The sequence below is a fragment of the Oratosquilla oratoria genome, chromosome 35 (genome assembly GCF_046742065.1).
Source record: "Oratosquilla oratoria isolate Oo_2021 chromosome 35, ASM4674206v1, whole genome shotgun sequence".
NCBI lineage: Eukaryota > Metazoa > Arthropoda > Malacostraca > Stomatopoda > Squillidae > Oratosquilla > Oratosquilla oratoria.
This window is the reverse complement of record NC_134811.1, coordinates 45,513,929-45,538,947: the sequence shown is the minus strand read 5'-3', so window position 1 is coordinate 45,538,947 and position 25,019 is coordinate 45,513,929. Positions and strand designations below refer to the sequence as shown.

The window sequence follows — 25,019 nt, the reverse complement described above, 5'->3', positions numbered from 1 at the left end:
TAAAGCAGTGACTTTATATTTCATATCACAAGTGGAGTGATGCATTGAACATCAGGCATCCGATGCTGCATGCAAGAATATACAGACGCTCCTCTACTTACGTTCATTCATTTTACGTTTTTTTTATTTTACGTTTGAACTGACTGTAAAAAAAAAAATTGTAATTTTTTTTTTTTTTTTTTTTTGAGTGAATTTTTTAGTTTAGCGCGCTCTCCGTAGTGGTAGACGTTCAAACGATACTTACGCATAACTATGCGTCCATTGTTTACATGGCACAAACGACAGACTGAACGTGACTTGCCTCCTCCTCCTCCCCCTTCTCCTCCACCATCTCACTTTATGTTGCTTGAATTTAATTTATTTGAAATTAATGTTATTTTTTTACAATGTTATGTTTATAATTAATGATTTAGGGGTGTTTTATAAGATACAGTAATAGAATTTATGAATGTACAGTACAGTATGAACGGTCATACATTACTCAAATGTACAGTAACAACTTACGTTCATTTTCACATTACGTTCGGCCGTTCGGAACGTAACTAAAACGTAAGTTGAGGAGCGTCTGTAACTCGTATTGAAGAGGTTAAAGGTTAATTTTATGCATTCTCACCCAGCTTTCTTCCCCAAAAACTTGGGTGATGTTAGTGAGGAGCATAGTGAGAGATTTCATCAGGACATCACAATAATGGAAAGAAGATATCAAGGACAATGGGATATTGCTATAATGGGAGATGTATGGTCTCTAGAGGAGAAGATGAAAGTATGCACTCTAGAAAACCTTGATCATAAAAGGACTTCTAGACAAGGAGGATGGGAGGAAATAGAAGGAAGGGTAGTGAATGGTGGGATGAGGAAACAAAGAAGTTTGTAGAAGAGAAGAAGCAAGCTTTCACAGATTGGTTACAAAAGATGAGAATCATATGCGAGGCACAAAGATAAGAGATGTAAAGCATAAGATAAAGGATGCAAAGAGGAGAGCAGATGTGAAACGGGGTAAGAGTATGACAGAAAATTTTGAAAGTAATAAGAAGATGTTCTGGAAAGAAATTATAAGAGGAAGAGGAGGCAAATCAAGTAGAGAAGAAAAGGTAAAAGGTGCAGATGGAGAAATGACAATGGAAGAGAAGGCAGTAAGGAAGATGGGCAGAGTATTTTAGGGAGTTGCTAAAAGTGAAGGAGGTTAGGGAGGAAAAGGTAGTTGCAGTGGGAAGTGCTAAGAACATGACCGTGATGAGTGAGGAAAATGGAGGAGAAGTAAGGAAGGATAAAGTGAAGGCAGTTGTTAAGATGATGAGAGCAGGTAAGGCATCTGGTCTTGATGGATGTCATGCAGAATGTCTGGAAAAAGGAGGTACAGTGATGGTGGACTGGCTGGTGAGGTTATCTAATGTTTGTTTAAGAGAGGGTAGTGCGCTGGAGGACTGGAGGAGTGCCTGTATAGTTCCACTTTACAAGGGAAAGGGGGACAAGTGTGAGTGTAGTGGTTTCAGAGGGATCAGCTTGTTGAGTGTAGTTGGGAAGGCTTATGGGAGGGTCTTGATTGAGAGGGTTAGGAAAGGAACAGAGGGAATTGGTGAGGAACAGTGTGGGTTTAGGACAGGTAGAGGTTGCATAAATCAGATTTTTGTGGAAAGACAGATATGTGAGAAAGCTATAGCTAAAGGTAAGGATGTTTTTTGGGTTTTTATGGATTTGGAATAGGCTTATGATAGGGTAGAAAGGAAGGAACTGTGGGAGGTTTTGCATATATATGGGATCGGAGGAAAGTTTTTAGCTGTCAAGAGTTTTTACAAGAGTAGTAGAGCGTGTGTCAGGATTAGAAATGGAGGGAGCGAGTGGTTTGAGGTAAAGGTAGGACTTCATCAGGGATGTGTTATGTCACCCTAGCTGTTCAATTTATACATGGATGGGGTGGTGTGAGAGGTAAATGCAAGGGTGGTAGGTCAGGGATTGGAGATGGTTAAAGAAAATGGAGAAAAGTGGGAGATAAGCTAGCTGTTGTTTGCAGATGACACTGTGCTTATAGCAGGAACTGAGGAGGGATTGAGGAAGTTAGTGACAGAGTTTGTGGTGGATTAAAAAGTGTAATGAGAAATAGACATTTGGGAATGGATGCTATGAGTGATTGTGCTGACAGCAATGTATGGGGCAGAAACACGGAACATAAGAGAGGAAGAGAGGAGTTTGAATGTGTTTGAGATGAGGTGCATGAGAAGTATGATAGGGGTTACTAGGCTGGATAGAGTGAGAAATGAGGAGGCGAGGAGGAGAACAGGGGTGGAAAGAGGGTTGGGAGATAGGGTTGATGAAACAGTACTGGGATGGTTTGGACACGGAAAGAATGAGTGAAGAAAGACTAGTAAAAGAGGTGTGGAAGGCAGATGTGGAAGGAGTGAACATGAGGGGGCGACCTAGGATGAGATGGATGGATGGGGTAAAAGGGGCTTTGGGGAATAGGGGAATGTCTGTTGAGGAAGGCAGGAGAGGACAGAAGATACGGGTGAATGGAGAATGGTTGTATATGATGTTGTGATCCATGAGGTGGATTGGGTGGGGGGTTGGGGGGTGAGGGAGTATGTGTGAGACAATTTTGAAGCAAGCCGAAGGAATTTCTCCCTGTCTTCTCCATTTCTGCATGAGGGGATGGAGAGGGGGAGTCGCTGATTCAATGAAGTGGCCTTGCTGTGGATGTGCTGTGTCTTGCAACACTGCTCCTGACCCAGGGTAGTGGACAAGATGTAGGAATGACCCATCATCCAGGAGGTGCCAAGATGGAGGGAAGAGGGTGGAGGGGAGTGGAGTGTGATGGGGATGGAATGGGTGGGAGTGGTTTTTATACCATTTTTTTTTGGCTACCTCCCTTGTATGGGGGAAAAAAGCCATGGTATATCTATGTATGTACTAAATGTTGTGTAATTATCCTTACAATATTAAAATGGATTGAATCAATATACTGCCATATAGAAAAGTTGCATATATAATGAGAAAATATGAAATTAAAATTAAATAAAAAACTATTAATATTATGTCAAAACGAATGAGATATTTGAATTCAGTAGCAAATATTATATGTATGAACATTAAACATACAAATAAACAAAACATGTGTTATGCTGTGTAATTCCTTTTATTGTTTACCTTGCAAATCAATGGTCCTTGCCAGAATTACAGTAAATACATCTTTATTTAGTAATGTCTGCAGTATCATACTGGAACAAGTGCTGCTCAGTCTATCCTTCAAATAATCTTGTCTTTTGTAATTTTCTATTGGTAACACATCCTACAAAATCATGAACTAACCAAACCACATATGTAAATCAAGCTTACTTGGGGGTATTTGTGTTTGTCCAATAGGCTAAGGGAGTTTTTTAGCAGAGCTCTTATGGTTGCCTGTTTTGAATGAGCCTCTTCTGATGCCTTCATGTTCTTAGCTACTCTGTAAAACAACATTCCAACTGGAACTGTAAATGGATTCCCTTCACCATTCTCTGGCAACTCTTCTGAGCCATCCACTGTAATTCCTCCTTCACTGCATAAAGATGTCAAATCATACAACTTGACAATGTCATCATCTTTGCCTATTCAAGGAGAGTAGGAAAATAATAATAATCAGAGGCATATTTGCACCATGTAACCTGCCAAGGAAGGAAAATAGAGAGAGAGAGAGAGAGAGAGAGAGAGAGAGAGAGAGAGAGAGAGAGAGAGAGAGAGAGAGAGACAGAGATATATATATATATATATATATATATATATATATATATATATATATAGAGAGAGAGAGAGAGAGAGAGAGAGAGAGAGAGAGAGGGAGAGAGAGAGGGAGAGAGAGAGAGAGAGAGAGAGAGAGAGAGAGAGAGAGAGAGAGAGAGAGAGAGAGAGAGAGAGAGAGAGAGAGAGAGAAAATCCCTTCCTGTATTTCCCCCCCCTCACAAGGAATCAATATATAATATAACTCTGCCACCCAACCTGAAGTGGGGGGAAGGGTGACTGGTACATAAATAACCTTTAGAATAAAGAATATTTGTCTTGGAAAAATAGGTCATGAGATGAAATTTAAAAATTTGATGTTTGAAGGTCATTAAAAAACTTTTTTTCATGTAGACTTATTAATTCATGGAATAATACGTGAATGTATAATAAATTTTTGCATCCCAAATAGGTGTCACCCCATCTCTATTTTCACATGAGGGGATGAGGTGCAAGGGTTGCTAAGTAATGAAGCTGTGTTTTGCTGCACTGCTCCTGACCTGGGCAATGGACAAGAGACAGGGATGACCCTTCGTCTACGAGGAGCTGAGATAAATCTCAAACAATGATGGATGATGGATGGGAATGGGATGGGTGAGGGTAGGGGTGGATGCCTGCCTTGGCTGGCTACCTCCTTTATAAGGGAAGAGAAGCCTTTGGTGTATAGATAGAAACAATATGATTAGAGGAATAATAAAATCAAACAACATAGGGCAATTCAAGGTCAGAATCAACCATTGGGAATGTTTAAGTTGACTGTATGAGCTAGCTCTTATTCTTTGTAATATAAGTAGGAGCACAAAAAAACCTACACCCACATATAAAGGGCTTTTCTCTCTTGTAAGGTGTTCAAGTCAAAGCACACACCAACTTTATAAGCATTAACCCATTCAATACTTCTCCCATCTCAGCACCTCATGGCTGAAATCATCTCTGTCTCCTACCATACCGCTTGAGCTGAAGGCAATGCAGCAAGGTACATATTTCCACAACATGGCCCAATAGCCAGATCTGGTTTACCACCACCACCTCACAATATGGGAATCCCCTCCTCCTAATCCCCTCAAAATACTTTACAGAGCAGATAAGAACATCCCTTCAGGCCACGTCACCCTTTCATCCATTCACAATTTCCCTTCATTCACCCTATCTTTTGCATTCTCTCTTCCCTGATCTGCAGATACTGGCCATGCATTCCTACATAACACCATACTTCTTCCCTGAGTGACGTAATGAGCCTGCCCAGTGGCCATAGCTGGGAGCCATTGGTCTCCTACAAGAGACCCATGGGGAGTAGATTGATTGATCTGGATTATGTCTGATGTGTGGTCTACATGTACATGGATAGTCCATGATATAGCAATGGGTGCTGTGGATTTTACTATATTGTATGCTGTTAATGTCAGTGAATGGATTCAAATGAAATCTTGCACTCCCGAACATCACTTAATTATGAAAAGGTACTTTATAATGGGAACCAACCTTTAAAAAGCCAGTATGTGTGTCCCTCCTTGGTAGCTTTGTTCTTCAGGAAAGAAAGAATATTCTGTGCTACATCACGAATAAGCCTTGGGGAAAATGGTGAGTCTTCCATGTGAGGGAGATCTTCAGTCTTCAGAAGTTCATATTTTTGGACAATACCATTTAGATGGTAACACATCAGGACTTCAGGGACATTACACATGAGATTATCCAACCAGTAATCGATACCTGAGCAATGGACAATAAAAGGGATATTAGTTTGGATTAAGAAATGTTCTCTAAATCATGTGTTCGCTACTACTCCAACTATGTTCAGTTTCTCATTGGCATTCACTGGGAGGTCTTTTATATGTAAAATGAAGCTCTTGTGTGTATTTATGAAACCATGTATTTTTAACATTTTTGTCCAGCAGAGAGAGCAACCACTTAAAGGACCATATTTTTAAAAGGTGACATTGAGGTGATGGAGGGAGGATGAACCCTCAAAGGCACAGTAACATGGGACTGACCATCTGACCAATGCCCATAGTGGCCCCTCCCCTACACACATACATACATATACCAAGGCTTTTTCCCCCTTACAAGGGAGGTAGCCAAAAAGGAAAAGGCATAAAATCATTTCCACCCATTCCATCCCTGAATACACTCCACACCCCTCCACCCTCCCTCTTATCTTAGAACCTCCTGGATGATGGGTCATCCCTGCACCTTGTCCACTGCCCTGGGTCAGAAGCAGTGTCGCAAGACACAGCACATCCACAGCAAGGCCACTTCATTACATCTGCGACCCCCCCTATCCGTCCCCCCATTGCATAAAAGGAGATGGGGAGAAATCACTTCGGGCTCTGTCAAATTTTGCTCACATATACTACCTCACCCCCCATCCCCGCCCATTCCACCTCATGCATCACAACATCATCCATATACAACCATTCTCCATTCACCCCTGTCTTCTGTCCTCTCCCGTCCTTCCTCAACAGACATTCCTCTCTTCCCCAAAGCCCCCTTCACCCCATCCATCCATCTCATCCTAGGATGTCCTCTCATGTTCACTCCCTCCACATCTGCCTTCCATACCTCTTTTACTAGTCTTTCTTCACTCATTCTTTCCATGTGTCCAAACCATCCTAATATTCTTTCATCAACCCTATCTCCCAACTCCCTTTCCACCCTTGTTCTCCTCCTCACCTCCTCATTTCTCACTTTATCTAGCCTAGTAACCCCCATCATACTTCTCAGACACCTCATCTCAAACACATTTAGACTCCTTCTCTCTTCTTATGTTCCATGTTTGTGCCCCATACAGTGCTGTTGGCACAATCACTCCTTCATACAGTCTCCTCTTAGCATCCATTCCCAAATGTCTATTCCTCATTACACTCTTTAATCCACCAAGGCATTTACTCGCTTCTCTCAATCTACATTCTACCTCCACTTTCACTCAACCTTTTCCTGCCACATTTGCACCCAAGTATCTAAAACTATCCACTTCCTCCAGTCGCCCTCCCTTAATGCTCACTTCCAGTCTACTGCCACTTTCACCCCTTGTACATCTCATCACCTTACTTTTACCCACATTTATCTTTAGCTTTCTTCTATCACATACTCTCCCAAACTCTGCCACCAACTTCCTCAATCCCTCCTCCGATCCTGCCACAAGTGCAGTGTCATCCGCAAACAACAGCTGGCTCACCTCCCACTTTTCTCCATTTTCTTTAACCATCTCCAATCCCTGACCCACTACCCTTGCATTTACCTCTCGCACCACCCCATCCATGTATAAGTTGAACAGCCAGGGTGACATAACGCATCCTTGCTGAAGTCCCACCTTTACCTCGAACCACTCACTCTCTCCATTTCTAATCCTGACACAAGCTCTACTACTCTCATAAAAACTCTTGACAGCTCACAGAAGCTTTCCTCCTATCCCGTATATCTGCATAACCTCCCACAGTGCCTTTCTGTCTACCCTATCATAAGCCTTTTCCAGATCCATAAAAGCCCAAAAAACATCCTTCCCTTTTCCTATAGCTTTCTCATATATCTGTCTTACCACAAAGATCTGATCTACACAACCTCTACCTGTCCTAAATCCACACTGTTCCTCACCAATTACTAATTCTGTTCCTCTCCTAATCCTCTCAATCAAGATCCTCCCATAAGCCTTCCCAACTACACTTAACAAGCTAATCCCTCTGAAAGTACTACATTCACACTTGTCCCCTTTTCCCTTGTAAAGAGGAACTATACAGGCAGGCACTCCTCCAGTCCTCAGGCACTCTACCCTCTCTCCAGCAAACATTAAATAACCTCACCAGCCATTCCACCATCACTGTACCTCCCTTTTTCAGACATTCTGCATGGCATCCATCCAGACAAGGTGCCTTACCTGTTTTCATCATCTTAACAACTGCCTTCACCTCATCCTTCCTTACTTCTCCTCCATTTTCCTCACTCATCACTCATTTTCTTCACATTTCCCACTGCAGCTATCTTTCCCTCCCTATCCTCCTTCACATTTAGCAGCTCCCTAAAATATTCTGTCCATCTTCCCCTTACTGCCTTCTCTTCCATTATCATCTCTCCATCTGCACCTTTTACCTTTTCTTCTCTACTTGATTCGCCTCCTCTTCCTCTCTTAATTTCTTTCCAAAACATCTTTTTATTACTTTCTAAATTTTCTGTCATACTCTTACCCCATTTCACATCTGCTCTCCTCTTTGCCCCCTTTACCTTTTGCTTTACTTCTCTCAGAAAATATGATCAAGCAATCTCATAGAATTTGGGGGTCACTCAGCTACAACTACAAAATATATATAATCAAGACACTGACACCAACATCCTCGTGTACCCACTCGTGCCTCATGACGCCTTCGTAGGTGTCATTGTATGGAAGAGGTTAAACTATTCCTTGAGAAGTAAACTCATTACAAAAGCAAAAGAGGAGAAAGATTTGGGAGTGCTAATAAAAGACAACCTGTCTTCTGACAGACATATTAGTTGTGAGAGAGACATACGACCACAGAAGATCAAGGTGGCGTTTCACTACATGGATGAATAGATGATGAAAAAACTCATCAAAACCTTGATCCATCCAAGACTGGAATATGTGTCAGTAGTATGGTCCACACATAATCACAGGAATGAAGAAGATCAACAAGATTGAGAGAATACGATGGGCAGAAACCAAACTGGTCCAGCCTGGCAGATAAACCATACGAGGAAAGACTAATAGCACTGGGTCTGCCAACTTTGAAAGATAGAAGAGAAAGAGGTGATATGATTATAGTATTGAGGTCATTAAAGGGGACAGAGTGCATTGACAGAAGAGTTCTCCTGATTAAAGATGGGAGGGACTTAAGAGGTCATAGAAGTTAAGACAGACCATATGCCTAAAGTATGTGATGAAATACAGTTTTCCATATAGAGGCATAAATACTTGGAATAACTTAGAAAGTGATATAGCCCAAGCTCAAACAATGCACAAGTTCAAATCTAAATATAATAATTGGAAATCAAGGATATAGATTAAGTTGAAACTGTATGGCTTTGAGGCTAGGCATGATAAAAAATTAGAGAATAGAAGACAGGACCCAATGAGTGTTGTTCCTTTTCTGTATACTACAATTAAGTTAATAAAATGACAATGCATGAAGAATGAATACAACTGATGAAGAAAGGCTGAAGCAGACATTTTGGGAATAGGATCAGTGATTTCAAATTCCAATAAAAAAAAAAATAAAAAAAAATAAAAAAAAAGTTTTGGTGTAACTCATTTAGCTATTATTGACTTTGTGAAGTACTCAAAACTAATTCCAGTAAAATTAGACACCTTTTATTTATGAAGTGGTTACCCTTTAAGGACAACATAAGTACCTGTGAGTATGTTGATGGGTTTGTTTGTGTCTCTGAGTCGTAATGAGACGCAAGGATGAGTTCCTCCACCAAATATTGGCAAGTCTGTCCCTATCAGCATACGCAAATCTTCAAAAGTCCATAGAATATTACGAGTAAATGCTTGGCCTGATGACTGAGGAAGTTGATCTTCAAGTGTTGGCTCAGGCACCTCTGACACCATAATAGAAGGCTGCAATATAGATAAAGAGTTAACAGAACTATGCATGTAGTTGAGGGGTTGGAAGAGTATACATGGGGTAATAATTCCAAGGTTCTATATCACAAAACTGAAAAATCATGTGGAGCAAAACTACAGAAGTAATTTAGTGAAGAATCAGAACATGATTTTGGAAAAAAAAATTGGAAGACATACTTCTTAAACACTCTGTCTCAAACTTGTTTAGGCTTTTCCTTTCTGGTTCCTTTAAATTCCAAGTCTTAGCTTCATACATTGCAATGGACTCAACCAATCCTTTGTCTAATTTTCTCTTTATGCTTATTTCCAAATACCTATTTCTCATGACACTTTTCATTCCCTCTAGACATGAACTTGCTTCCTTTATTTTAATAATTTATTTCCATTCCCACCTTTACATTAATGAAGCTCAGGTAGCTTACATATAGTGGCCCTCTCAGAGGTGAGAAGACCAGGCAGCTGTATAATCAGTAGTGAGGGTTATGCCTACTTCTGGTTGGGCCAAACCAATGGGACCCACTGAGGGGGTACCCATAGGCATATCAAGCCAACTACAGCACACCATTGTAAAGGTTACTTTGGTTGATGAACATATGATGGGTGAGGTAGTATGTGTGAGCAAAATTTGACGCAGCCTGAAGGGATTTCTCCCCGTCTTCTCCTTTTATGCATGGTGGAACGGATAGGGGGGGTCGCCGATTTAATGAAGCGGCCTTGCTGTGGATATGCTGGGTCTTGCGACACTGCTTCTGACCCAGGGCAGTGGACAAGGTGCAGGGATGACCCGTCATCCAGGAAGTGCTAAGATAAGAGGGAGGGTGGAGGGGTGTGGAGTGTATTCAAGGATGGAATGGGTGGGATTGATTTTATGCCTTTTCCTTTTTGGCTACCTCCCTTGTAAGGGGGAAAAAGCCTTGGTATATGTATGTATAATTTTTTCTGCATCCAACCTAGTTATGGACCAAAAGGTCTCCTGTCTGCATGCTCCTTCTTTGTAATCCTTTGACATGGAGAAACAGATGTGTTACTGAAAATTGTGAAGTGTATATTAAGTATAAACACCCAAAACCTAGAACAATTGTTAGTATGCCAATAGAAGAGAAATTTAATGAAGTAATTGCAATGGATCTCAAACAGGTTTGGCAACATCTATTTCTTGTCATAGTAGATCTTGCTACAAGATATTGTGTGGCATCAGCCATCACCAACAAGTCTGCCAAGACAGTGGTTGGCAGCCTCTTCAGAATTTGTATTTCATTGTTTGATGCCAGAGGAAACTTCTCTCTGACAATACATATATACATATACCAAGGCCTATTCCCCCTTACAAGGGAGGTAACCAAAAAGAAAAAGGCATAAAAACCATTCCCACCCATTCCATCCCATCCCTAAATACACTCCACTCCCCTCCACCCTCCTCTTATCTTGGCACTTCCTGGATGACGGGTCATCCCTGCAACTTTTCCACTGCCCTGGGTCAGAGGCAGTGTCGCAAGACCCAGCACATCCACAGCAAGGCCGCATCATTAAATCGGCGACCTCCCTCTATGTGCCCTCATGCAGAAAAGGAGAAGAGGGGGAGAAATCACTTTGGGCTGCGTCAAATTTTGCTCACACATACTACCTCACCCCCCATCCCCGCACCCATCCCACCTCATCCATCACAACATCATCCATATACAACCATTCTTTATTCACCCGTCTTCTGTCCTCTTCCGTCCTTCCACAACAGACATTCCTCTCCTCCCCAAAGCCCCTTTCATCCCATCCATCCATCACATCCTAGGTCACCCCCTCATGTTCACTCTCTCCACATCTGCCTTCCATACCTCTTTTACTAGTCTTTCTTCACTCATTCTTTCCATGTGTCCACACCATCCCAATACTCTTTCATCCACCCTATCTCCCAACTCCCTTACCACCACCTGTTCTCCTCCCCACCTCCTCATTTCTCACTTTATCCATCCTAGTAACCCTCATCATACTTCTCATGCACCTCATCTCAAACACATTCAAACTCCTTCTCTCTCCCTCTCTCATGTTCTATGTTTCTGCTCCATACAGTGCTGTTGGCACAATCACTCCTTCATACAATCTCATCTTAGCATCCATTCCCAAATGTCTATTCCTCATTACACTTTTTAATCCACCAAGGCATTTACTCGCTTCTCTCAATCGACATTCTACCTCCACCTCCACTCCACCTTTTCCTGCCACATTTGCACCCAAGTATCTAAAACTATCCACTTCCTCCAGTCGCCCTCCCTTAATGCTCACTTCCAGTCTGCTGCCACTTTCACCCCTTTTACATCTCATCACCTTACTTTTACCCACATTTATCTTCAACTTTCTTCTTTCATACACTCCCTCAAACTCTGACACCAACTTCCTCAATCCCTCCTCTGATCCTGTTACAAGCTCAGTGTCATCCGCAAACAACAGCTGGCTCACTTCCCACTTTTCTCCATTTTCTTTAAACATCTCCAATCCCTGACCCACCACCTTTGCATTTACCTCTCACACCACCCCATCCATATATAAGTTGAATAACCAGGGTGACATAACTCATCCCTGATGAAGTCCTACCTTTACCTTGAACCACTCACTCTCTCCATTTCTAATCCTGACACATGCTCTACTACTCTTGTAAAAACTCTTGACAGCTCCCGGAAGCTTTCCTCTTATCCCATATATCTGCGAAACCTCCCAGAGTGCCTTCCTGTCTACCCTGTCATAAGCCTTTTCCAGATCCATAAAAGCCCAAAAAACATCCTTACCTTTTCCTATAGCCTTCTCACATATCTGTCTTACCACAAAGATCTGATCTACACAACCTCTACCTGTCCTAAATCCACACTATTTCTCGCCAATTACTCCATCTGTTCCTCTCCTAATCCTCTCAATCAAGATCCTCCCATAAGCCTTCCCAACTACACTTAACAAGCTAATCCCTCTGAAACTACTACATTCACACTTGTCCCCTTTTCCCTTGTAAAGTGGAACTATACAGGCACTCCTCCAGTCTTCCGGCACTCTACCCTCTCTCCAGCAAACATTAAATAACCTCACCAGCCATTCCACCATCACCGTACCTCCTTTTATTAGACATTCTGCATGGCATCCATCCAGACCAGGTGCCTTACCTGCTTTCATCATCTTAACAACTGCCTTCACTTCATCCTTCCTTATTTCTCCTCCATTTTCCTCACTCATCACTCTCAGTTTCTTAGCACTTCCCACTGCAACTATCTTTCCCTCCCTATTCTCCTTCACATTTAGCAACTCCCTGAAATACTCTGCCCACCTTCCCCTTACTGCCTTCTCTTCCATTATCATCTCTCCATCTGCACCTTTTACCTTTTCTTCTCTACTTGATTTGCCTCTTCCTCTCTTAATTTCTTTCCAAAATTATCTTTTTATTACTTTCAAAATTTTCTGTCATACTCTTACCCCATTTCACATCTGCTCTCCTCTTTGCCTCCTTTACCTTTTGCTTTACTTCTCTTTTATTTTCTTTGTACCTCTCATGACTCCCTCGTCCTATTTTGCTACCAATCTGTGAAAGCTTGCTTCTTCTCTTCTACAAACTTCTTTGTTTCCTCATCCCACCATTCACTACCCTTCCTTCTATTTCCTCCTGTCCTTCTTGTTCCACACACCATCTTTGCACACTTTGTGACTCCCTCCTTGAACCATCCCCATTCCTCCTCCACTCCTAGCTCTACTCTATCCTTCACTACCTCCTACTCCTCTCTCAGCTTCTTCTTGTTCTCCTTCTCCTTTTCATTTAAAGAGTTCACTCTAAGCACCTCCCTACCTTTTGTCCTTTTCCTCTTTCTCCATCTATCCTCCACTCCTAACTTACCTTCCACCAAAAAATTATCTTATATTCCCCCATTCTCTCCCCTTAGCTCATGTACATCCTTAACTCTTCCTATTAAACTCCTATCTACCACTACATAGTCCATTAACGCTCAGTCTACCACCTTTCCCTCCACCACCCTCTCCCATGTGTACTTGCTTGACTTTCTTCCGAAACACTGTATTTGCTATCATCAACTCTCTAGACACATCTCCACCATCAACTCTCCACTACGATTCTTTCCTGGAACTCCACATTTCCCAGGCGCTCTGACAATTGGTTCATTTCCTACCCTAGCATTAAGGTCTTCCAATACTACTACATTGACGTTCCTCGCTAATCCCTCTATGCACTCATTTAAATCTATCCAAAAAGCCTCCCTTTCTTCTACACTCTTCTCACTACCAGGCCCCTTATGCACTTACAAAAACCCATATCTACTTTCCCAGTTTCACCTTCATCCACATTATCCTTGAGGAAACCTCATTCCACTCCACTACATGTTTACCTATCTCTTCACTTACTACTATAGCCACCCCTTCTCTTCACTCCTGAAAACCTCTCAATTACACTCCCAAACTCACACTTGCCCTTCCCTCTCAACTTAGTTTCACTCAAAGCCAACACTCTTTCTTCTCAAAAACATACCTATCTCTTCCCTTTTACTCTCATCTGTACCACATCCACGCACATTAAAAGACCCAAACCTTAGGGTGCTGGTTGGAAAACTCCTAGACTCTCTTATGCCTTTACTTTTTTTAGGAATGTCCCCTGTGGGGCTACAGGAAGAAGGATGCCTGGTCCCAATCCCCGTCCCTTTTTTCTCGCCTCTTACGATCTAAATGGAAATACTTGATGGCAGTATTCTTTTCCCCCCACAACAGGGCAAGCGAAACAAGGAAATGAAATTCAGAGAAATGGTACAGGACGGCAAAACAGAAGGACAGTAGTAGTACAATAAAAGTTTCATCATTTCTCTGTGAGCAGAGTCCTCCTCTATCACAGACAAAATTATGTGTGGCTCTGGTCCATAGGGGCGGCCCATATAGACACTAAAGTATCAACTGCGTGTTACTCTGCCATAACAACATGCAGCCAATACCCCAGTAGTAAAGACAATTACAGGATGCACACATACAATACCTAAAGAGCACTTACATCATGAAGTGAGTCCTCAAAGTCAAGGATCACCTTGACATGAGAGGCACACAAACAATGTAGATTCCACAAACACAGCACACCCACTGCCCTACATAGCAGAACATCCACATACACTATTAAACAACAAAACAACATCCAATTACCTATCACACATAAATACTCTCTTCTCTTCCTCCACAACCACCAGACATCAGCATCCGAAAAGATATCCATAATCATGTCCCTCTCTTCTCCATCAACAAACTGAAAGACAATACATTGCTGCATACTAGACCTCCTCTGATATCCATCCCTCTGACTCCTCTCTCCACCAAAAGGACAGTGTCCACTTGGCCAGACTACAGTGCATCCACCATCCAGCCCTTCTAAGCTACCAGAAGAGGCCGGATGAACACATCATAGGATACAATACTTCACCCCCTTCTATACAACACATTATGGAAAGCTGGACTGTTCACAATCACGCACACCAACAAAACAATATATACTCTATAAAGGATTTGTAGGAAAACCCTATTCAAGCTATGGCATTCCTCAGGGAGACAGGACTGCTTGACCAGAGTCTAGGAAATGACAACTTCTCACCCTTTAAATTTATATTCAACCCCCATTGTCACCACTATCCCTTTGTACATCCCATCACCTTACTTTTGCTCACATTTACTTCCAATTTCCTCCTCTCACATATTCTACCAAAACTTGTCTTAAATTCATATGTTCATATATCTGCATATACATATTAAATGGAAGTTGAAACTTACTCTGCGCATTGACATTGAACTATTCCTTGGTTGAGCTTCTGTTTCACTTTTGCCATCTTGTTGACAAATGCTGTGGTACAGGAACTTGGACAACAAACTACGACTCTGCACCATATCACGACTCTTGTTAGGCCGTATCAGAACCCTCTCCTGCAAAATAATGCAAAACATCAGCAGTCATAAAGATTTGAACAAAAGTCTAACAAAAACTTGTAGACAAGATCATATAAAATATATAAATGACCATATAAATCTGACCAAGAATGTGTCACGAAGTTTTTATCTTTACCTTCTGTGCAAAGGACTGAAGCACATGCTCAAAGAAGAATTTTCTCAACCAGAGCCACTCCATTTCTGACTGACGCAAAAGGTATTTGTAGATGTCAAAATCATCAATGAGAAGGGTTTTCCCAATGCGGTGTATCATCATGCTCACATGAGCCTTTGGGTTGTAAGGAATTTTCAGCAGTTTTTTTATGAGTTCTGCATCCGAAACAACATCCACTTCACCTATACAGTCAGGAAACTCATGGGCCATAAGGAAACTAGAGAAAGAAAATCAAAAGGGGGTTTTCTTGAGAAAATCATTAGATTAATATCTTTTTTTTACATACATACATATACCAAAGATAGCCAAAAAGAAAAAGGCACAAAAACCATTCCCACCCACTCCATCCCTAATACACTCCACAACCTCCACCCTCCCTCTTATCTTGGCACCTCCCTGCATCTTGTCCACTGCCCTGGGTCAGAGACAGTGTCGCAAGACCCAGCACACCTACAGCAAGGCCACTTCATTAAATCAGCGACCCCCACTCTCCATCCCCTCATTCAGAAAAGGAGAAGAGGGGGAGAAATCCCTTCAGGCTGCATCGAATTTTTCTCACACATACTATACCTCACCCCCCATCCTCCTGCCCATTCCACCTCATGCATCACAACATCATCCATATACAACCATTCTCCATTCACCAGTCTTCTGTCCTCTCCCGTCCTTCCTCAACAGACATTCCTCTCCTCCCCAAAGCCCCTTTCACCCCATCCATCCATCTCATCCTACGTCGCCCCCTCATGTTCACTCCCTCCACATCTGCCTTCCATACCTCTTTTACTAGTCTTTCTTCACTCATTCTTTCCATGTGTCCAAACCATCCCAATACTCTTTCATCAATCCTATCTCCCAACTCCCTTACCACCCCTGTTCTCCTCCCCACCTCCTCATTCCTCACTCTATCTAGCCTAGTAACCCCTATCATACTTCTCAGACACCTCATCTCAACACATTTAAACTCCTCTCTTCCTCTCTCATGTTCTGTGTTTCTGCTCCATACAGTGCTGTTGGCACAATCACTCCTTCATACAGTCTCCTCTTAGCATCCATTCCCAAATGTCTATTCCTCATTACACTTTTTAATCCACCAAGGCATTTACTCACTTCTCTCAATCTACATTCTACCTCCACCTCCACTCCACCCTTTCCTGACCACATTCACACCCAAGTATCTAAAACTATCCACTTCCTCCAGTCGCTCTCCCTTAATGCTCACTTCCAGTCTGCTGCCACTTTCACCCCTTTTACATCTCACCACCTTACTTTTACCCACATTTATCTTCAACTTTCTTCTTTCACACTCTCAAACTCTGACACCAACTTCCTCAATCCCTCCTCTGATCCTACTACAAGTGCAGTGTCATCTGCAAACAACAGCTGCCTCACCTCCCACTTTTCTCCATTTTCTTTAAACATCTCCAATCCCAGACCCACCACCCTTGCATTTACCTCTCGCACCACTCCATCCATGTATAAGTTGAACAGCAAGGGCGACATAAAGCATCCCTGATGAAGTTCCACCTTTACCTCGAACCATTCACTCTCTCATTTCTAATCCTGACACATGCTCTACTACTCCCATAAAAACTCTTGACAGCTCCTAGAAGCTTTCCTCCTATCCCGTATATCTGCAAAACCTCCCACAGTGCCTTCCTGTCTACCCTCTCATAAGCCTTTTCCAGATCCATAAAAGCCAAAAAAACATCCTTACCTTTTCCTATAGCTTTCCTATAAACCAACGGTTTTCCCCCCTTTACAAGGAAAGTAACCAAAGTCAGAGGGCATAATTCCACTACCACCTATTTCATCCCCACCCATTCCATTCCATTCATCACCCCTCCCTCCCTCCCTCTCATCTTGGCTCCTGGATGACAGGTCATCCCTACATCTCGCCCATTGCCTTGGGTCAGAAGCAATGCAGCAAGACACAGTGCAATACAAATACTTCAACAAAAAGGGTGTTTCAGTTGTACATAATAGTATGTGCACAAAACATATTTGTACATGGTATTTACATAAAAGTGTTTGGCAGGACTCAAATCAAATTCTTGGTAACCCCACTGCTTCATATGATGGTACCATATGATAGAACTATTCATCCATGTACCAAGGTTTCTTCACCTATAGATGTGGTAGCCAGTCACAGCATGCACCCACCCCAACCCATCCCACTCCAATCCATCACACATTATGTTCCCTCTATCTTAGCTCCTTGTCCCCTATCCACTGTCCAGGTCTGAAGGAATACAACATGATACTGAATCAATATTGATCTATTACATACAAACACAACTACCAGTACACACTAAATGATTGTATTCAAATGCCAATTACACTTGGATGATTGGGGTGGGCAAGAAGAGATAATCTGATGGGATGTAAGAAGTGGAGATAGGTTTCCATTAGTACCTCTCAATTCAACAAAACCGACTAGATTAACTCAATAAATTCCCTAAACAATCTGGATAACTAGGAATTAACCATTCTGATCTTCTGAACAAGCTCTGTTTCCTCTATGCTCAAAATCATAACAGAAACCACAAACATCTTGACCAGTTATATACTCTCCCCCAAAATGGATATTACTTTAACTACCTTGAAAAATCAGCTCGCCGCTGGCTTATATTTGGTATTTTTGCCATTGTGTGTTCCTGCAACCAATTTGAGGGAGGAAGCTTAAGGTCTGTATTACACTGCAGCTCATGGAACTGTACAGGAAATTCAACCTATGGGAAAGAAAATGTGGTTGAAAGAAAATAGGATCTTTTTCTTACTTTCTCTGTAGCACAATATTTTTTTCCTATTCAAAGATTTTTAATTCTAAACATGATGTGCATACACCCATTATACTTAACAAATATAAAACAATAGGAACTTACTTGTGTACTTTTAATCACAGTAAATGAATGTATTTCAGAGTCATCACTACTGGACTCCATCTCTTCTGATTTAATGTCACTTATGGGAAAACTTTCCATTGTCCTCTTATTTTCTTCCACCAAGTCTTGTGAAGCTGCATCTGCCTCACCAGGTTCAGAGGACTTTGCTGTATTGCTGAACTTCATGGATCTTTTCTCCATACTTTTTTCTAATGTTAACAGCATTTCATCTTCGTCATATTCTAACATTGTCTAGTCTACGTTGAATCTCCTCTCTTCTTACAGCACCAATCTCTTCCATTCAGAAGTAAAATGAATGTTAAAGTGGAGAAAGGAGTCTGGAATAGAGAAATATAAAAAGATATAACTAGCCAATGGCTTCCTAATTCAACCCTGTTAATGCAAAGGCATGTAGCAAATGGCAGAACTCACAGTAATGGATTTAAATTTGACAAATTTAGATTTAAAAAGGAATTAGGCAAGAACTGGTTTACTATGAATGGAATAGACTTAGTTACCCTGTAGTCAGTGTTGAAACTATCAGTTGTTTAACCCCTACAGCATCAGTGGCATACGTCATATGCCACAAATTAAAAATTCACCAAAAACAGGCATTATGTCAAGGGTCAAATCTGTGGAAATTACCAAGTAATCCTATCCCTTGGCTATAAAAAAAACACCCAAAACTTTTTATTTATTGACAAAACTGGTAACCCCAGCAGCAATTTTTTGGGAGTAACTTGGGGTATAAAATCGGCATTTAAGACATGATTTAGGTGACTCTGGTGTACAAAACGAAGTTGAGGAGGTGAAGTTGTACTTCGACAGTTAGGCAGGTGCTATTTAGTATGTATTCAGATGTATAGAACTGGCAATTTCACACTGCCAATTTTCGTAATAAATGCATAATACAAAATGTGGCCAGACAATAATGGTGTGATGGATCCTTACTAAAACATTTACTAAAACAATAAGAAACACCACAATCACCTTTCCTCCATGAAATTATAGAAAAAATATACCAAAAAATCAATTTACCAGATGAGAAAGTAATAAATATTTACCAAAAAATCCACAAAAACTATTTATAAACACGTTTTCCATAAGTGTCAGACTATTATGGGTGACTGTACATTGATTTGAAACATCATAAATGTAAAATTCCTTCACTCTCTGAAATTCTAACGAAGCTTCCCCAAAAAATACAACCTCGTTCAACCCGCGTGAGGAGCGAAAGTCTGCGGATGTCCTACCAAACTTTTGCACGCATATCTCAACAAAATCGACCCAGTTTCTCCACTTCTAGGCTAAGGTGAATCAAAATAAGCAAGATTTGTTGGTTTTACATAATTTTGAGTTGCTTTAATTAAAAAGGCCCCAACGCTGTACAGGTTAAGAAAAGGTTAGACAACTTTATGGATGGGGTTGACAGATTATAATTATTAGGACATGGAACTGCCTAGTGTAGGCCTTATGGTCTCTTGCAGTCTCCTTCATTATGTAACAATGTAGACTACAAGTATAATAACATATGCATTCATAACTTCTGCTGCAGCCTATATAAGAGACCTAAAGGAACTTTTACATTTTACCATACTGCTCTTCATCTGACCTCATATAAATCTTAGGTTTGGTTGAAATTGATATAAAATGTCACCATATGCAAATGTGGCATGGCACCAGCATAGAAACAATGCAAGGTTGCAGAAACCACACACAATCCCACCTGGTATGTGGGAAAATAAAATAATACATAGAAATATATATATTTAAACACACACACACACACACACCAAGGGCTTCTCCTTTATGATGGAGGTAGGTAGCAAAGTCTAAGGCATGCACCTACTCCCACCCATTCCACTCCTATTCACCACCCTTGCTTCCCTCTCAACTTAGCTCTTTGTTGATGAAAGGTCATTCCTGTCTCCTACCCAATACCTGGGTCAGATGCAATGCAGCAAGACACAGTATGCCCACAGCAAGGCCGCTTCACTTCCCAAGGCAAGCACCAGTACCTGGATACGTTCTCTTATTCGACACCAAGTGACTGGAGTTGCTTGTCTATCCTGATATAGGCACATAGCCTAACTTCTTCACCCCTAGCAGTGGATTATTATCAAGTGACTGGAGTCACTTGTCTACTCTGATAAAGGCACATAATATATCTTTGTCGTCCCTAGCAGTGGATGTTCATCAAGTGACTGGAGTAGCTAGTCTATCCTGATATAGGTACATACCCTATCTTCATTGCCCTTAGCAGTGTACACCCTTCAAGTGACTGGAGTCACTAGTCATCTTCCTAAGATCAACCCATACATAACCTTGTTTGTATCACCTGACAGACTAGATTTATATATATATATATATATATATATATATATATATATATAGATATATATATATACATAAATATATATTTATATATGGTGAAGGTGGGTGAGGAAGACATAAATCAGAGTCCAAGTTTATTTCTGTTTCGCACAAATAGGCTTCTTCTTCTTCATTATTTCTCTGAAGAAGCCTATTTGTGCGAAACTAGTCAGAAATAAACTTGGACTCTGATTTATGTCTTCCTCACCCACCTTCACCAACCTGTCACAATGCCTCAACATATATATATATATATATATATATATATATATATATATATATATTTGGCTGTGGGTGTGTATTTACCTAGTTGTATCTTATGGGAAGGGGAGCTATGCTCATGGTGTCCTGTCTTTATATATATATATATATATATATATATATATATATATATATATATATATATATATATATGTGGGTGTGTATTTACCTAGTTGTATCTTATGGGAAGGGGAGCTATGCTCATGGTGTCCTGTCTTTATATATATATATATATATATATATATATATATATATATATATATATATATATATATATATGGGTGTGTATTTACCTAGTTGTATCTTATGGGAAGGGGAGCTATGCTCGTGGTGTCCTGTCTTTATAGCTTGCAATGTCTAGTTTGCTCTTAAATTTATGTATGGTTTTTGCACACACTATTGTTTTGTCCAGTTTGTTCCAGATGTCTCTTCTATAACTATCCTTTCTGGAGTTTTTTTTTTATGTCCTCTTGTGTTTCTCTTGTCCCAATTTGGTAAGTCCTCTCTACCAAGAATTTCCATGCCTTTCATGATTCCCTAAATGGTCAGTAGGTTGCCTCTCTTCTTAGTTCCAAAATCGGTAATTTCAATTTAGCCAGTCTCTCCTCATACAACAGGTTTGAAAGTGCTGGGGCCATTTTCGTTGTTGCTGTCTGGATTTCTTCAATTTTCTTTATATTCTTTTTGGTACTGGGTGATCATAGTGTTGCAGCATACTCCAGTCTAGGCCTTATTAGAGAGACTAATATTTTTTTTAACCATTTCTTTGTCTAAATAGGTAAAAGCCCCTTTTATTGATCTTAACAAGTTGTAGGATTTTCCGACAATTTTGTTTGTTTATCAAAGGACAAGTCATTTGAGATAATTACTACCTGGTCTTTTACAGATCTCATCTTCTTCACTTCCTTTGTTCCAACTGTATATTGCTCTGATTTTTTTTTTTTTCTTTTTTTCTTTAATACTTTTTCTGAACTCCATTATGCTACATTTCTTAATGTTGAAGTCTACTTTCCACTTCTGACTCCATTTCCAAACATTGTTTAGGTCTGTGTGTAGTGATTCACAATCTGTTTTGGTTTTAAATTTCCTCAATAATTTAACATTGTCTGCAAAGAAGCTCATGTAACATTCCACATCTTCATCCATATCATTCATATAAATAGCGAACATTATTGGAGCCAATACTGATCCCTGTGGAACACCACTATTCACCTCCTCTCAACCTGAACACTTTTCTCTGAGCACTACTCTCATTTTTCTACCATGCAGGAAATCCTCCATCCAGTTTAGTATGTTATCTTATATCCCTCCTATGTTTTCCAATTTTATAAATAATTTTATGTGTGGTACTTTGTTGAAGACTTTTTGCCTAGGAATGCACAATCAGCCCATCCATCCCTTTCTTGTATCATATCTATTTGTCTTGAGTAGAAACAGATTAAATTTGTAGCACATGATCTTCACTGTCTGAATCCAAATTGTCTCTAGTTTATTATATTTTCTTCCAGGTGTGTTATCCATCTATTTTGATAATCTTTTCACAGACTTTGGCTAGTGCTTGTAAGGGAGACTGTTCTATAATTAGCTAGTTCTTTGTTTCCTCCTTTATATATTGGTACAATGTTGGCATTTTCCATTCTTTTGGTATTTTTCCTTATTTGAGTGAGCAACTTATTATGTTGATATTTTGTCCATTAGTTCTTCTTTGTATTCTTTTTGTATCCAATTTGCAATTCCATCCAAGCCGTGTGATTTCCTAACATCAAAGTTCGTTAATTGATCCCTTCTTTTTGTGTTATTCTTATTTCCCTCATGGGGGAGATTGCACTTCACTTCCTTCATCCCAATGCTGTATTTTTTCTCTAGTGAAAACCAATGTGAAGTGATTGTTCATGACTTCGGCTATTTCTAGATCTTCTGTATTTCCGTTGCATAGTTTCACCATTTCCTGTTTATTTTTAAATTTACCATTCACATATCTATAACTTGGGTTGATCTTTACATTTTCTATTATGTCTTTTACATAGTTTCTTTTTCCTCTCTACTCATTTTTACACATTCACATATATGGTTGATATGTATTTGCCATTTTCCAGGTTTTTCATCTTTCCTCCATCTTTTCCAGGCTTTCTCTCTTCTTTTGCCTCACTGCATCTTCTGTTGAACCTTCTCTTGTTTCTGTCTAGGTACATATTTATTCACTCCTTCATTATAGATTTCCATCAAGATTATCCATTTCTCTTCCACTTTTGCCTCTTCAATGTAGAATTCTTCCCAATTAACATTTTGAAAGAATTCCTTAAGTTTCATAAAGTCTGTTTTGTTGTACATCAATCTTCCTTTTCTGTATTTTTCATTTCTCTTCACATATATTTCTTCTTTTAGTTCAGCCTCTATTAGTATGTGGTCACTTTTTCCAAATGGTGTATTGTACTAAATATTATACACAATTTCAGGTTCTGTTGTAAATATTAAACCCAGTCACAATGGGTCTTCATTACTTCTGTATTTGGTATTTTCATTAACCATTGCATCACTGTATGTTCTATGGTCATGAAGTAATACATTACCACATAGATCCTCTCTGCCTTTCACTGTCATCTCTTCCCAACAGATTTCTTTGCAGTTAAAACTTCCCATAAGTACCAGGTTACCTCCATCCTTCAGTATCTCATTTAATGAATGCCTTGTATCGTCTAACATTTTTGAATGCTCACCCTCTTTCCAAGAGACCATTTTTGGGAGCACATAAATCACAACAAACTTCCTATTTTTCATGTTGCTATCTTCAACTTTTATCATGATCACTTCCACAATATTTTTACCCTCAGTAACCTTTATCACATTTACATTTTTCTTTGCCAAGAACATAATTCCTCTGCCATGTTTCTCATTTCTGTTTTTAATTGTATAACCAATGTCCAAAACTATTAGGTGGTAGTGGACCCCTTAATTGTCTCCACAATTCCCATTATGTCTGGTTTTTCATCTGACAGGTAATCATTTAGTTCATTCAATCCTGAGATTAATCCATCTATGTTAGTATAGGCCACTTTTAATTTTTTTCCTTCTCCACCCTGTTTTCTGTTTCTTTTATTACTCTTACCTTGATGTACCACTTTCTCAGCCTTATGTCTATGACCCTCCAACAGAACTCCTTGCTTTAGGTCTCTGTTCTCTTTGCATTTTTTTCTAAGCTTCACCTCTTAGTGTCTTCTTTCTATTTTCTCTACATTCATTTTTCTTTTTATCCATATATTGTAATGTTCACTCTTTGCTAACTTGCCTGCTTTTGCTAATATGTCTTCTACTACCATTTGTGATCTTAGTTTTATCTTTAGAGGTCGATTTCTTTCTTTAGAATATTGTCCCATTCTATACACTTCTATATCTTTCTCTACTTCCTGGTCACCATCTTGTATTTCTTTTAGAATTGTTATTGCTATTTCTTTTTCTGCTTTTTCTCTCATGTACCTCACCAGACCATGTTTTTCCTTTAATCCATATACCACAATACACTTTTTTCTATCCACTGTATCTCTGACCCAATTTGCTTTTTCTTTGATTACTTGAATAATTGTGTCCTTTGCATTTTCCTGCATCTGTTGTACTATTTCTTTAAAAGCAATTTCTTCATTTTCTGTTTTCATTCCATTTCTTATTTTTCTGTAAATTTTCTTCACCTAAGTTTTTTTCAATTCTTTCAGACATTGCCTGTATTTTGTTACTTGCCTTTTTTTTAAGTTCTCACTATTGGAAGTATCATTGATTTTTATCTTTTCTTTGTCACATTTAACTTCCATTAGATCTTTTTTAATCCCTTTAGCTCATTATTTAGTTCAGAATTTATTTTCTTTAGTTCACATATCTCACTGTTAGCTTCAAAAAGGCCTTTCAATAAATTTACAATCTCTTTCCTTTGTTCTACAAATTCTTTCTTCCACAATTTTCTACTAATACTCATCTCCCTTTCCATGTCTAAGATTCGACTCAAATTTCATCTTTCATACTTACCAAAACCAGAAAAAGTGTCTTTGTTACACAGTCGAAACATCCTTGGTGTTTC

The 25,019-nt window shown here is 39.9% G+C and overlaps 1 protein-coding gene across 5 annotated transcripts in view; it reads right to left on the bottom strand.

The window, feature by feature from the left end:
* Nucleotides 1-25,019, bottom strand: part of LOC143018649 (erythroid differentiation-related factor 1) — a 74,790-nt gene that overhangs the window by 37,443 nt on the left and 12,328 nt on the right. For all 5 annotated transcript variants that reach the window (XM_076174220.1, XM_076174219.1, XM_076174222.1 and 2 more), the window contains exons 2-8: nucleotides 18,320-18,657; nucleotides 18,036-18,166; nucleotides 15,399-15,654; nucleotides 15,110-15,259; nucleotides 9,109-9,319; nucleotides 5,233-5,460; nucleotides 3,331-3,581 (exon numbers count right to left, since the gene is read on the bottom strand). In XM_076174220.1, the coding sequence (XP_076030335.1) occupies nucleotides 3,331-3,581; nucleotides 5,233-5,460; nucleotides 9,109-9,319; nucleotides 15,110-15,259; nucleotides 15,399-15,654; nucleotides 18,036-18,166; nucleotides 18,320-18,568 (1,476 nt within the window). In that variant the 5' untranslated portion in view covers nucleotides 18,569-18,657. The remainder of the gene's footprint in view (nucleotides 1-3,330; nucleotides 3,582-5,232; nucleotides 5,461-9,108; nucleotides 9,320-15,109; nucleotides 15,260-15,398; nucleotides 15,655-18,035; nucleotides 18,167-18,319; nucleotides 18,658-25,019) is intronic.